The 15,204-nt window shown below is 34.0% G+C and overlaps 2 protein-coding genes across 2 annotated transcripts in view; one reads left to right on the plus strand and one right to left on the minus strand.

Moving 5' to 3' along the window:
* The first annotated feature begins 256 nt into the window (after positions 1–256).
* LOC122265969 (zinc finger protein 593) lies at positions 257–2,909 on the plus strand. The gene is made up of 3 exons (XM_043035498.2): positions 257–480; positions 2,002–2,102; positions 2,364–2,909. The coding sequence occupies exons 1-3, from the start codon at positions 394–396 to the stop codon at positions 2,581–2,583; spliced, it is 408 nt and encodes a 135-aa protein (XP_042891432.2). The 5' UTR covers positions 257–393; the 3' UTR covers positions 2,584–2,909.
* Positions 2,910–6,976: 4,067 nt separating this feature from the next.
* Positions 6,977–15,204, minus strand: part of LOC122265961 (ribonuclease H1) — a 9,714-nt gene continuing 1,486 nt past the window's right edge. The window contains exons 2-6 of the mRNA XM_043035487.2: positions 12,094–12,308; positions 11,216–11,624; positions 10,919–11,010; positions 10,236–10,408; positions 6,977–8,156 (exon numbers count right to left, since the gene is read on the minus strand). Coding sequence (XP_042891421.2) covers positions 8,064–8,156; positions 10,236–10,408; positions 10,919–11,010; positions 11,216–11,624; positions 12,094–12,308 — 982 coding nt within the window. The 3' untranslated portion in view covers positions 6,977–8,063. The remainder of the gene's footprint in view (positions 8,157–10,235; positions 10,409–10,918; positions 11,011–11,215; positions 11,625–12,093; positions 12,309–15,204) is intronic.

Genomic DNA, 15,204 nt, shown 5'->3' on the forward strand with positions numbered 1-15,204 from the left:
AATGATAATAATTATATCATTAGTAGAATTAATAGGTATAACAACAACCTAATGATAGTAATAGTAATAGACATAGCGATTCCACATGAAAGATAAATAATATGAATAGCTAGATATGTCAGTCCTCATAGTGATATTTCTAGCTATGAAAATAACACCACACGAGGATAATTAAAGATAAAACTAGATAATCCTACACATCCATCAGCAAATTTAAATCCTAAACGAAATATCCGTCCCGTTCGTGTAACTCATGACGTCACAATGTTTACAAAGTGCGAGCACGTGTATCTCCTGCTGGCGAAGAGGCCGATCTCTGTCTAAAATCTGTCTAAAAGTCTCGTCACACTCTCGCCCACGGGGTATTAAGACTTTGCCTGATTAATCTGCATAATGGGTGGGCCAAAGACAAAAAAGAAGAGTTCTCCGGGCTTGAAGAGGCTCTTGAAGACAAAGAGGAAGACGAAAGATCTGGATCAGGTGAGGTTTTATTTGCGTCATATGGGTAAACGTGTGAAATACTGTATTATAATTTATGGTTATTTATGTGTTTTGTGTCTTATTTTTGTGTCGGTTTGTATGGATATTGTTCAGGTTATTGCTGCATAATTACCTTAGAAGCAAAGAGGCTGTGATGACTTCTAGTAATTAACTCCTGTATTAAGTATTGATTTAATGATTTCAAATATCAATTATTCAGCAATATGAATTATAAGGTAGAAATGTTCTAAACCTAATTGTTTTTCAAGTATCTAGAGTTCCTAGTATCAGGCAGAAATTATTTTGAACATTCCTGAAAGTTGAAAATGTACTTTCTTGAGAGTAGTTTCCAGCCTTGGATTATTCAGATTATGATTTAGATTTTTCAAGTATATTTTCACATTTGAACATACAGATAGTACAATGTAATTGATATATGGAATTCCTAGTTCAATGAATTTGAGACGTTTATCCTCTCTGATAAAGAGTGCAGAGAATGGCAGTTTCCAATAAGAAAAAAAGTCAAGTGTGCCACTAATTTTTTTTAGTGTGCATTTCAGGTTTGCATGTCAAGTGTGAGGACATTTCTAGTTTAGTATGGCAAAGGTATTCCCTTTTGATTTACAAGTTATAGTTCTTGGTGATGAAGATAGCTGAGGCTCCCAAGGGCTGATTTAGTTTTCACAAATCAAAAACATTTTTTATTCTTTAGTGTAAAAATAGTTAGCAATGGGTGTACATTTCATCATTGAGTGTGTGCTTTGTGTAACTCCATGGCACTTTATTCAAATGAAGAACTACTCTACTTATTCAGCTGGACTTTATTTAGAGGCTCCTTATATGGAAAAAAATGAACCAAAAGTACAACCATAGCCAGTGATGTATTGCCTCCTAGTCTACTCGGCTAAGTCTAGGGAATGAGTTTTTAGGGGGCCCTCTTGGCCAGTCATCACATTAATTAAAGATTGTATAATTACAATTCGTTTCATATTTTAGTTCCCTAAGTGGTAAGACGTGTTAGATTTGATTTTTTAATTTATCTAATTGTCAGTTTGTCATCAGTATTAAGAAATGAAAATGTTTGAATTTGTTTTATTTTTTGAACAGGTCTTAATTTAGCACTAACCATAAGCCATAATAGTTCTTTTGTGTGAAGAAACCATTTAAATCATCAATATGTTATGCCCCATGTAGAGAGTTTCCTTGTTATTCAGATATCATCACTCCTAGTATAGTATCAGATTATTTATTTTAGGTCTCTGTTCCATCTTGTGAAGGGTGCTGGCTAAAAATGTAGTTCAGATTAGTGATGAACTTCTTGTTGGAAAGAGCTAAAGAAAAGTATGATGTGATAAGGTGTTCGATAATATTTTGTAGAATGTAACATTTTTCAGACTGATTAGTTTTCAAGGTTTACTTTTAGCTTTGCATTTAGAAGTATTAGGTTAAACAGTAGATGTTTATGATGTATTGGTACTTTTAGATGGAAATATGTATATTAATTGAATGAAAAATCTCCAGATTGATGAGGACCTCAAAGAAGAAAATATTTCGAAGTTACTGCACCAAGAGGTTGACCCAGACTTACCAGGAGATGCACAGCATTACTGTGTTCATTGCGCGTAAGTTATTCCCTTGTTTTACATTGTGTATTTGATTAAAGTTAGATCTTATTCTAAAGACACATGTGCTTGAATATTGCAGTGCTTATATATTTTCTATGTGAGACCATGGATTTTCAATTATTTTTATTTTTTGTTACAGTTATAAAAGCATGTTTTAGTGTGAACACCATATTTGTAGAACAAGGAGAAAAAAGATGGTCCCATTTTTAATTTTAATGCATAACTGTTTTATCTACTTATTTATTTCTATCTCTGCAGGCGTTACTTTATAAACCGAGAAGCACTGAAAGGTCATTTCAAATCCAAACCTCACAAGAGGCGCCTGAAAGCCCTAGAGTTGGAACCCTATAGTATTGAAGAATCTGAAAGGGCAGGCGGCTTAGGGTCATACATCGCCCCAAAGAAACGGAAGATCGAAACACAACCCATGGACGATGACACCTTTGATCCCGCTAAGGAAGACGTTGACATGAAGTAGTAGTTTGATAATGTAGGCCATTCATTCTTACACATCATGCTAGTATATTGAAGAAGTAGGTAATACATCGCAATATATCATATTCATGTTTTTCAAAAATACTGTATTTGTTATTGGAAATGTTAAGCAAAGGGGAAATATATATAGACTGTGGAGAAGCTGTTTTCTGGGATGCTAATTTTATTCCAGATGCAACACAAGCTAGTGCAGTTACAAGAATGCAATTTGTGGTGTAACTCTGAGTAACATTTACTCATTTTTTTTGTAGGTGAAGATTTATTGTTCTCTATTACTTTTTTTTCTTAATAAATTAATATTTGAATTTATGGATTTAGTTTTTTACCCAATTTTAAACTTTTTTTTTTCTATATGGTGATAAAAATATACTGATACCTTAATCTGTATCTGTATATCTATCTACCTTTTTGTCTCTATCTCTTTGCATATTGGTCAATTTACCTGTCTGTTTCAAGTGGTAATATACTTTGATGAATCTGCTAAATGATGAATGTATCCATCATGAAGTTTTGATTAGTAACGCTCTTATAGTTTTTTCCCACATTCTGTATAGCAAAATATCAAGATAACTAATCTGTAACATTATAATGCATACAGTACTGAATTATAAAGTGGAAATTCCCGATTTTTTTTGCTAAATCTATAAAATAGCTACTGTTAAAAAGGAATTTACTTGAGATTTTATAGCCTCTTTAGCATTCCATGGCTTTCACTCATGTTAAAAGAAAAGTAATTTCTCTGTCTCTCTCCATTTATTTGTTGTAGCAACAGTAACTTTCAATTTTTCATGCTCCACTGTTGCATAGCTATGTGACCTAACAGCATGAGGCAAAAATTTTCTTGTGTGTAATTTGAGTTCGTCAAATATCTTAATTGACCTTGTTAAAATCTGAAAATTTGATGCATTTTTAGACTGGAAGTAAGGCAAGGCTGAGGTATTGTAGTCATTAAGGATAAAGTTATTCTGTTCCAAGAAAAGTTTGCAATAATTATGCTTCTGTTTCAGTTTTCAAACACTGAAATGATTACCAATACTTACTTTTCCTGTTTTGAAATTAGTTATTTTTATATATCTTCGAAGGTTTCAATTTATGATTTACAAAAATAATTTTATAGTGCTTCCACATGAGGCATTCCATGGAAGGTCAACAATAAATCTGAGGACTAAATTATCTTTCTTGAGATTTTGTATGTGTAAACTTGTGAATTCTTAAGTTCTGTATGCCTTACTCACCTGTCTCAGGCTTACTGTCTACTATCTTCAGAAAAAAATGTGGCTGATTATCAACTGCATGCACAAGTTCCTTATGTCAAATGTATAAAAGGGAATGAATGAGACTGAGTAGTTTTCACAATGCAAGAGATGTAATTTATGCATTTTGGGTTACCTTGTCTGATGACAGAGTAACCTGAAACAGGTAAAATAACATCTCTTGTGTTGTGGAAACTATTCAGTCTCATTTATACCCTATTATACATTTGTCAATTGCAGACATTTGAGATAGGCCTCAAAGTAACTGTTGTATATGCTTTCTTTTTAACTTATATTCCTAGTCATTAATAGTTAATTGGCAAACTGCATTTAAGTGATTGAAGAAATATGTTCCTAATTATTGAAACAGACAATATTGAGATTTAAATCACTGAAGTGTTTAACTTCTAACCCATGAAACAATGTTAGATAGTCAGCCCTATGATTTATATGTAAATTCATGGACAAAACTTGAAAATATTTTTAAAAATTGTCTCTAATTCCCAAATGATATGACTTCTGTCTGTGACTGTATTAAAAGCACATGATTTTAGAAATGTCTTATGTTTTATATCACTTACAAATTGGCTTCAAACCGGGTATTTCATTGATCTGTGATAGGGAATATTAAAAATTTATCTTAAGAGAAAATATGACCGAGATGGTCTTCGCTGTAATTCTATTATTCCCTTTTCCATATATTTCTCTTTCATCACTAAACTTTCAGGTTTCTATTGTTTAATTCTTGGAAGTTCCATTGTGTATTCCTGTAAAAAATAAAGAACAAAATTTACAGAAATCTACCTTTCCTTGTGTTGCAGTAATATCTGACCTTTTGGGTGAGGAAGTGAAATTGGTAATATTAAAGATCTTGGATTCTGAAAATGATTATTGTTATTTTATGAAGGTAATTTTCAACAAATACTGGCCTTCTTGTAGTAAAACCCAAAATTTGGTTTCTTGTCATGAAGTTAGAGGAGTTTTTCTGAATTTGCTTTGAATGAATATAGAATTGTGTGGTAGTATTGAGTCTCTGTGGTAAACCAGTGAAAATGAGATTTAGTATTATTTCATGAATGCAAACCCAGAACATAATTCACAATAAGAGGATTCCTAAAAATAAATGGAAAAATAAGGTACTTTTGACAGCAGTTGAAGGCCTTTGGTACTGTTTATGGGAGTGATGATATGTTTGGGTGCAGTCAAAGATGAACAACACAGTTTGTACTTACATATTTACAACAGGGTCCTATAGCTTTTGACTGGTATTATTAACTTTTAAAAGGAGTTTTGAAATTAATCATGCAATAGACTTAAAACTCTTGTAATCAAGATCTATCAGTGTGCCCATTCTTGAGTTACCTATCATACTGTTGCTTGTTTTTGTAACTACCTTATGAGCTTTTACTTATATGTAACTGTGTACTATGTTTATTGAAACTTTAACAGAATATATCCCATTTCCTTTGTAGAAACTTTTAACTTACATTAACTAGATATTCTAATAATTATATTATATATGTACTAAATTCTGAAAATGTTTGAATTAGCTTTTCACAAACTCCAGAAAAGAAATAGAGGTTTTAAGACAGTCATGTTGAGCATTTCTAAACATCGATACTGACTAGTAAATAAAACGCAATCCAGTAAGACAATAACACAAAAATGCATTGGTTTTGTTTTATTTTGCCTGTTTTACTCATAGGTAAAAGAGGTCCTTGTTAAAAATATATGAATAAATGGATAAATAAGACAAACATTTGAAAAACTTGGAAAGGTGACTATTTCACAAAACATTTTTTTTGCAAATGTGTATTATTTTTCCAGAAGGGAGCAAGCATTTTTGTGAAAGAAGTGACTTGCCTAGCAATTATCTGTCTGTGGTCGGCAAAGTTAATAGAACACTTTCCTTCCATAAGTTGAAGATGAAATAAGAAGTACTCCTCTTTTGATGTGGGCTTCTGCTGTTTTATAATATCAGAATATCTTAGTACCAATATATTCCTCTGTCAACCACATAGGCAATTTACATTCCATATCCTGTAGATTTATTCTCAATCTATTTTATGAACAAAATAAGATTTATATATTAATAAAATACTGGAGACACGGTTTAAGCTACAAGTGATACCCTTTTGCTGAGAAACTATAATTTATTTTGAAAAGGCCTAAAATTTTCATGTTTCCTTTTTCTGCTTTATATTACATATTCTATAAACCTGTATTTCAAGTTTATTAGGAAAATATGTAATATTATTTTAAAATATGATAATAAAGGCCAATGAAAATATCTTTGCAGGAATTTTATTTTTCTATGATCTTGGTCAACAAAACTAACTTGCTTCTTCCAGAATACAAACTATAAACTAAATCACATATTTCTATATATTTCAAGGAATAATTATCTTGGTTAGCTGAATATATTTTGTAGTATTTGTAATTATGTATGTATGTATGTATGTATGTATGTGTGTGTGTGTGTGTATTTGTTTGCTTGTTTCTCTTTCGTAAAAAAAACAGTCACTTGCCCTGTTTGATATTATATTCAAAACTGTACTTTTATCATGAATATTTTCATTTATGTCTATCAAAAGTATAGTTTTGTATGCCTTTCTTTAAAATCATACATATAAAATGGTTACCTCTTATAATGCCTTTACTTACTTCAAACAGAAAAGAACAAGTTTAATGAGAGAGAGAGAGAGAGAGAGAGAGAGAGAGAGAGAGAGAAAAGAGTGTGTGTGTGTGTGTGTGTGTGTGTGTGTGTGTGTGTGTGTGTGTGTGTGTGTGTGTGTGTGTGTGTGTGTGTGTGTGTGTGTGTGTGTGTGTGTGTGTGTGTGTGTGTGTGTGAGAGAGAGAGTGAGAGAGAGAGAAAGAAACAGAAGGACACAGAGAAACTCCCATATGATAAGAGCATCCACATAATTAACAAAACTTAATACTCATAAAAAATAATTACTAGTATGATGAAACAATATCCATGAATGGTGAAAAAATATCATGAAATCATAATAGCAAATTGATGTACATAAGATCCTCACAGAAACTTGAGAGCACAAGTGAACAAAATGCAAATCCACCGTGATATAGATAATTCAGGAAAGGCAATTCAGAATCACTATCTCTGATATTTTTTTTATGATATTGACAAATTTCAAGGTCTAGGATATCCAGATTTACACAGCATTTACACATATCTTTTTTTTTTTTTTTTAGATATTTGGAATTTGGTTTCTTAAGCAAATAAAGAGTAACTGAAAATAAAATAGTAAATTAATCCAAATAATAAATGTAAGAGTGGGGGTAAAAAAAAACAAAAATCATGCAATCAGGGCTTTACCTTCTAATGTATTGAAACTGGTAAAAATATGGAGTAGGGACAATATTGAGAATATAAAAAATATACATAACTTCAGTGTTGACTTTTAAAGTTACTGGAAAAGGAAATCAAGGCATGAAGAACAGCCATGTAATGGCACTTATCACAGGCATGATAAAATCTACTTTACAATATAATTCTTGCAAAATGCTGTATCAGATCTTGTGAACAGTATCATCTAATTAAAAGTCAGTGGTATCATCAGTAGAACTTGTAATAAAGTACCACAAAACTTGACATACATGAAAAGCTATTCCATAAGTAATACCAGGATGAAAATAAATATGATAATGGCTTTCAGCTATTTGAGACTTGGTTAACCCTTTAACACTGGGTGACATGATATCATATCATGTGGTGGCAGCACTTGCCACCAGTGACTTGATATCATATCCAAGCTTTTTGTATACCTGACATGCTGGTTGATCGTGCCCAAAGCAGGTGGCAACTGCTAGAACCAGCGAATAGCTCAAGGCGTCAGGCCTGTGTGCTTGAAATACCCTGGTGTTAAGAGCAGATAGGGCCTAAATCACCCCATCATCATCAAGATATAATGAAACAGACAAAGATGATTAAACCACAAGGCCTGTTCACAATCCATGTTTATATTAAGAACATGAGCAATAACATGAACAACTTTATTTCTACCACATTCAAAAGTTTACAAGGTCATATGCAGTGATCAGACAAAACAACTAATCATCACAGCCTTTAATATATCCAGTTATATTACATCTATCCAAAGAAAATAAACACTTGTTTTTCAAATGAATCTTGGAAGAACATTGATTACTGTCTCCTACACAAACATAATAAGTGTTTCTGATAACATTACACATCTGGTTTGTAGGCTTTTGCACCTTCTCTGGCTAGTCTGTCTGCCTCCTCATTACCAACGTTGCCAGAGTGACCTTTCACATGTACCTGTAAATTAAAAAAAGGCAATATATCTTTATAAGGCCAATGACAAAGTAAAGATCTTAATGACTATAGAAAAAGATAAATAGGAGAACTATTATGAAATAGGATATAGAGAAAATGATACCAGTAAGGTAAGTACTACGCGATAAAGAGAGGGAGGAAAGGAGAAAGGGAGGGGAGGGGAGGGGAGGGGAGGGGAGGGGAAGGGAGGAGAGGGGAGAGGAGAGGGGAGAGGAGAGGAGAGAGGAGAGGAGAGGAAGGAGAGGAGGAGAGGAGAGGAGAGGAGGAGAAGAGGAGAAGAGAGAAGAGGAGAGGAGGAGAGGAGGAGGAGAGGAGGGAGAGGAGGAGAGGAGGAGAGGAGGAGAGGAGAGGAGAGGAGAGGAGAGGAGAGGAGAGGAGAGGAGAGGAGAGGAGAGGAGAGGAGAGGAGAGGAGAGGAGAGGAGAGGAGAGGAGAGGAGAGGAGAGGAGAGGAGAGGAGGAGAGGAGAGGAGAGGAGAGAGAGAGACAGAGAGAGACAGAGAGAGACAGAGAGAGAGAGAGAGGAGAGAGAGAGAGAGAGGAGAGAGAGGCAGAGAGAGAGAGAGAGAGAGAGAGAGAGAGAGGAAGTTAATAAGTGAGTGAATGAATGAGTAAGTGTGTAACAGCTGCCATAACATGTTATGTGCAGTGACAATCAATGTGTGGGGGCTAGAAGCACCAGACCGCCAGACTGAACTTGACAATCTACAGGTGTCACACACCTCTTCTGATTTCCGCTAAACATTATGTCATAGTGGCCCTCTTAACCCTTTCCCGACGGGGCACTCGCTACGCGAAGACCCCTATGCTGGGCGATTGCAATATTGCATTGTAATCGTCACACTGGCATGACGCCCCGGCATCGGGAGTAAGGTATAGGGTTAACATGTCTAAATGACACTTACACTCCCTCAGTCTCCTACATTCATTTTAATAAACTTGTACATTTATGTAAGTACAATTCTTCTGTTATGTTTTGTATTACTTCCTGTTACTTCATGATGTTTACATTTTTATTATATTTTTTTATTAAATTTTCTTGATCTATTCTATGTTTTTTTTTTGTATTGTTGTTCTTTAATTCTCTTGAACTTCACCCACAATCACAATCTTTTTCTCATTCTAAACCACACTCACCCTCATACACATTCATAAATCTATTACTTTATTATTAGTGATTAGTTGCACATTAATTAATGTAATAAAAATACAAAGCAAAATAGCTCCATACCCACTGTCAACCTTTGCCTATGTTTATATCAAGGGCTTGTCTGTGCTCAACACTTTGAGAGTATGCTTCAAGGTTATTTAAAAAAATAATAGTTTAAAAATGTGCATTGAAGTTAATTTCTCAGTTTAGGTTCTTTGTGGCCCTCAAGATCTACCCTTCCGAATCAGCAATTGCATCTCTGCCTTGGTGATTGTCCACATATGCCTGAGCTCAACACTCTGCATCTTGTCTTACCATACGCATACTGAGCTTGCATAGGAAAGGGGTTACACCTACAATCAAACTGACATGTAATATACTCTAAACCTTATTTCATCTTTTGGCCCATAATATTCATTCAAATACCAAGTTTAACCCTTCTGAAATGAGCCACATCTTCAGAAGTTCACCCTGGGATGGGGATTTTAAGGTGCATGTTTCTATTATTTTCTAGATTTATATAATATGGGTCTATATATGATATATCAAACAAAATGATACTAATTAGCATTTGGTATAACAGTTCATAATAACTGAAGAAATAAATAAGAGAAGGAAGGATAATTATAGGTAGATAAAGAAAGAGAAAGACAGACACAGACACAGACACACACTCACACACACACACACACAAACACACACACACACACACACACACACACACACACACACACACACACACACACACACACACACACACACACACACACACACACACACACACACACACACACAAACACACACACACACACACACACACACACACACACACACACACACACACACACACACACACACACACACACACACACACACACACACACACACACACACCCCAATCAATCAAACCTACCCATTTAACCATCAATCCGTTTGTGGCCTTGTCCAAGTCCATCAGGTCCTCCTTGTTCTTGACTGGCTCTCCGTCCTTCTTCTTCCAATTGTTCTTCTTCCAGCTCTTCAACCATGATGTCATGCAATTAATCATGAACTGTGAATCTGTATGGACTGCCACTTTGTCAAAACCTGTAGAGCAAGTGACTGTTATGGAAACAACTGATATTTGGCACTTCATACTTCATTATTGGGTAGATAAGTTTAAAAAAAAGAAAAAAGAAAGAAAGAAAGAGAGAGAGAGAGAATTTATATATATATAATATATATATATATGTATATATATATATATATATATATATATATATATATATATATATATATATATATATATATATATATATATACATATATATATATACATATATATAAAAATAATAATATATATATATATATATATATATATATATATATATATATATATATATATATATATATATATATATATATATATATATATATATACTTTAAGAGATAATGTACAACTCAGAAACAAACATTGTACCACTTTAAAATTGACATCACAGAATATACCCACAATATATAAACTTTAATCAAAATGCCATACAGTATAACAAAAAGTAAAAATCAAATAATTTCATAAATAAATTTACTGTTTGTTGTAAACTCTTAGATACACACCTGAAACTTGTGCCAACTCTAGTGCATATGTAGCTGCTTGGATTTCCGCTGTGTTATTGGTTGGCCTTCCTTGTACTGGCTCAGACACATTGCTGAAATGGTAAGGCCTGTGATGAGTATTCATCTGTCATGGCTGCTGAAAATTCCTCTGATATAAGATATGCTACATAATTCTGTATTTTTGGTGATATTTTTCTAAATAGGCCTCTTCTGCTCTTAAGAAAAGAAAGAAAAGAAAGAGGAAACAATTGCGAAGAGGAAACAAGAAAAACCTTGTATAAAAAGCAGAATACTTACAGCGGGTGATCTCTCCCAAAGTAGACACCAACACCTGCTTTTGCTCCTACTCGGCCATTGCTTTCGCAAGCACCGTCTGTATATACAACCAGGAACCCCTGGCTATCTGTGATGAACTTCAGGTTGTTACTGTCGCTATCCGTGGAGTCATGTTTTCTGATGCTAGTCGAAGGCTCATGTATATCAAGATCAATAATTTCCTCTTGGCTCTTTCCCCTCTTCCTCTTCCCTGGCACCACAGTAGACGTGTGGAAGCCCTGAGATTGTGAGGTGAAACCAGATCCCCTTGACTTATCAGCAACGTACTCGTCAAATTTGGTTCTCAGGTCTGACAATTCTTTCTGCAGTCTCTTCATATCTTGCTTCATTTGCACAAGTGTTGGGCTTAATCTGCCATCATCATTATCATCTGCAGTGAAAATTAATCAATTTCCAAAATGAGAAAAAAACGTAAAACCAGTCGTATAACAGTATCATTAACATGCGCTACTCTACTGGTCTGATTATACATAAAATACTTCATTACAAGGGCAAAGAGAGTAAGACTTTGGATTTGGCAGAGAAACACCATTACCCTGAGTAGATGCCATACCTAACCTTGGACCTTGTGAAGGACTCAAACCCACTCTCTTTAAAAGCCCATCAGTGGGCATTACCAGTGCACCACAGTGGCCTACCTAATAATATATGACTACATTTGCACCATAAATTACAAATACTTGATAATAATTTATATTGTATAACCAGAACTGTATGAGGGATTGAATATTTTCTTCTTAGATATCTAAACTGCTTTCAAATAAGCTCTAAAATATTCCAATAAAAATAAAAAGACTAAATATCAAGAGTAATAATAATTTCATGATACCCAAACATACCCCCATTTTTTGATTTCAGTTTCATCTTTTCTCTGGATCCTGTTGCTGGACTTCTGTTATCCATCTTATCTGATGTGACTGGAGCTGATATTTGCCTGTTGTCTATAACATTTGTTATTGTGTTCTCCTTTATAAATTCTTCAGCCTCCGTCATGGTGGGGAACTTTTTGTAACGTGCCCCAAGGAATCCTGTCACCTGAGCTTGACATTCTGGCCTGAAAATAGAATCTTACATTAGAAAAAACAAACAAACTGACTCAGATGGCTATGGAATCTATTTTGAGAGATAATACGGATCTAAAATAAATAAATAAATAAACATATAAAATAAATAGTAATGTGCAAATGTTATACTGCACACTCGCACACACACAGACACACACAGACACAGACACAGACACACACACACACACACTGGTTACTGGATGATAATAGTGAGAATTGCTTTTTTTTATTAAAAGGGTAATCAGTTTAATTCATTTTTTCTTGAAGTTTAACCCATTGCGGACGGGTGTCATGACATACATGACATAGGAGCTTTGGCCTGACGACGGGCGTCATGACGTACATGACGTTTGGGGATTTTGGATCACTGTGCTATTTCATTTTGCTATGAAAAAGGAATGAGTGATGATGGCTACTGCAGTCATAATTACTATAATTACCGTAATATCGTGCTAACTTAATGTCCAAAACATAGATGCTCTAGCAAGCACTGTCTCTATAGAGCGATGGCACACACTAAGTTGATGAACCCTTGCTCTAAAGTACCGCCGATGAAGGATGTGCTGGCAGAACGAGAAGAGGGTGACTCAATCCATACCCAGTGTCTAAAATGTGCTCCTGTGCCAATATGGATGCCTTTCACTGTGGCACTCACAGTCACAAGCACAGGTTTCATTCCTTTTCCCTACCTCTTCTTGTTATCTTTATTGTAGGTGGTTATATGTTTCGTATTCATTCATGACAGCACAAAAATACGAAAAAATAAAGTTGCCTTTTGTCCTCCCATAAAACAGCAATACTTCTATCACATTAATTATAAAAAAAATAATGAGCTAATATGGATAATATACTACAATTTTAGTCAACTGCAGCACTGATTGAGCCTGTCATATGGCACATATAAGTCTCTAAACTCAAAAAAACACACAAAAAAATAAAACACAAAAAATGCTCTAGTTTTACGATGAATGACTGAAAGAGAGTGGGATGATTCAAATTATATTGCTTCAAGTGGTCTCTCTCTAAAATAAAACCTATCCTGGAGGCTGGGCAAGCAAATTTATCTCCATCTGCAATGGGTTAATACATTACTTTAAAATCTTCAGTTAAGCAATCATACTGATTATTCTTACAGAATATGCTTTCACTCATAAGCTATGGTAGTGAGTGACTTATCATGAAACCATGAGACTATATATTCTAATCCATCACAAAACGGTTTCATAATGACAATGTGAGTTTATGTCACAGCATTGACCTACACATCTCATATATTTATTAAATTCTATAAACATATCTGTGACAGACTACATAATAACTACATCCCACAAAAATTAATATAATCATATAAAAATATGTGAACAAACAGACCAACCATTACTAAAAAATCAAATGTAAATCTCTACATCCCACAAAAAATATCTTAATCATATAACAATCTGTGAACATAAAGGATATTGTTTATAATACAACTAAATGAACAAAAGTGTATCTATGTTAATGTGCATTTGTTTATTCTATATACATATGGGATATGAACACCAGTAAACTGAAGGATAATTTCAACATAAACTATACATATCAACATTGCTCTTAAGTCTTTTGATGTTAGCCTACCTTGGCCTACCTGAACTAAGACATTCACATATCTATGCATAACTGATATTACAATTGTCTTTTAAAGTTATTCATTACATGATAGCCTGCTGACATGTAGCATCCTCACATGGTATATGATATTACAGAAATATGATAGAGAATGACCTTTTTTATATACACTCCGATGAGACACATAAGCCAAGGAACAATAAACAAGTAAATGTACCAGAAAATATAATCTAAAACACATAAACACAAATAAAATATAAACTTAAAGATGCATTGCATTTTTTTACATAACACAGGACTGGAGAGGCTGTGGTGCTTCAGTTCTGTGAAAGGCTGAAATTTCATGAGAAATCGGTTATCTCTGGTTAGAAAGCAGCTGGTTGGTGTCACATCGGCCTCTTCATATTACAACAATATTCCATCACTGTAGATTTGGATGTAAAATTAAGAGTAACAAAACCAGTAAACTGTAATTCAAGGAGAATTTATACCTGTTATAGTTTGTGGATCCCAACAAAACAGAGCAATTAACTAGTATATTATCAATTGCAATAGATACAGATGAATGTGGAATTACCCAAAACCTAATAAACTATCCATCTATTGATTGTTCTTTTTCTTATATCTATGGATCTCTTGAGCATAACTCGAGCCTCTTTGTTTTCTGCTAAGATCCAGGCTGAAGTTTAAGTATATCATGAACATAAAAAATATGCCATATCATGTAAGTTAAATCAATGCAATGAGCCAGGCCCATCCTGTACAGCCTAATTCTACCACCCCAAGGGATTCTACCCAATAAGTCTTTTTCAACAAAACCAACTCTACACTTCTGAAATTGCATCTAGGAGTACCAAAATGTCTGAGCACATGTATAAAAATTTACGCATCAAATTTCATGTGAACAGAAGAAGACATATGATAATAATAACATGCAAATATTGTAAGCCTGGTAACTAACAAGATCTTTAATCTTTTGGCTTGTATTTTTATACAAAAGTTAGTCATTGTTAATATAAAAAATATGGTATGCACTTGAAGTGCTGTAGACTGTCCAGACATAGGAAAACCAACAATATTAACAACACTGGTGGTAATTACAGAGGAGTTGTGTTAAGTAATTGCTGTGGCTTCCATTTTTTCACTACAAACAAACCTCTACCATGAATATTTTGGCATGTTCTGGCTCACAGATTTCTCTGATAATCTACTGACAAATAAGGAACCAGTTCAAGCTCTATATTCCCAGAAACTGCTTGGAAACTGCATGTCCACAAA

Source organism: Penaeus japonicus, unplaced genomic scaffold, assembly GCF_977035675.1.
Source record: "Penaeus japonicus unplaced genomic scaffold, GWHDUDI00000001_assembly GWHDUDI00000003, whole genome shotgun sequence".
In the NCBI taxonomy this organism is placed as follows: domain Eukaryota; kingdom Metazoa; phylum Arthropoda; class Malacostraca; order Decapoda; family Penaeidae; genus Penaeus; species Penaeus japonicus.

Bases quoted from the DNA above. Each gene is read 5' to 3' on its own strand.
- LOC122265969 (XM_043035498.2), top strand. From the start codon at position 394: ATGGGTGGGCCAAAGACAAAAAAGAAGAGTTCTCCGGGCTTGAAGAGG. The intron at 481-2,001 runs GTGAGGTTTTAT...AAAAATCTCCAG, and splicing joins AGACGAAAGATCTGGATCAG to ATTGATGAGGACCTCAAAGA. The intron at 2,103-2,363 runs GTAAGTTATTCC...CTATCTCTGCAG, and splicing joins CATTACTGTGTTCATTGCGC to GCGTTACTTTATAAACCGAG.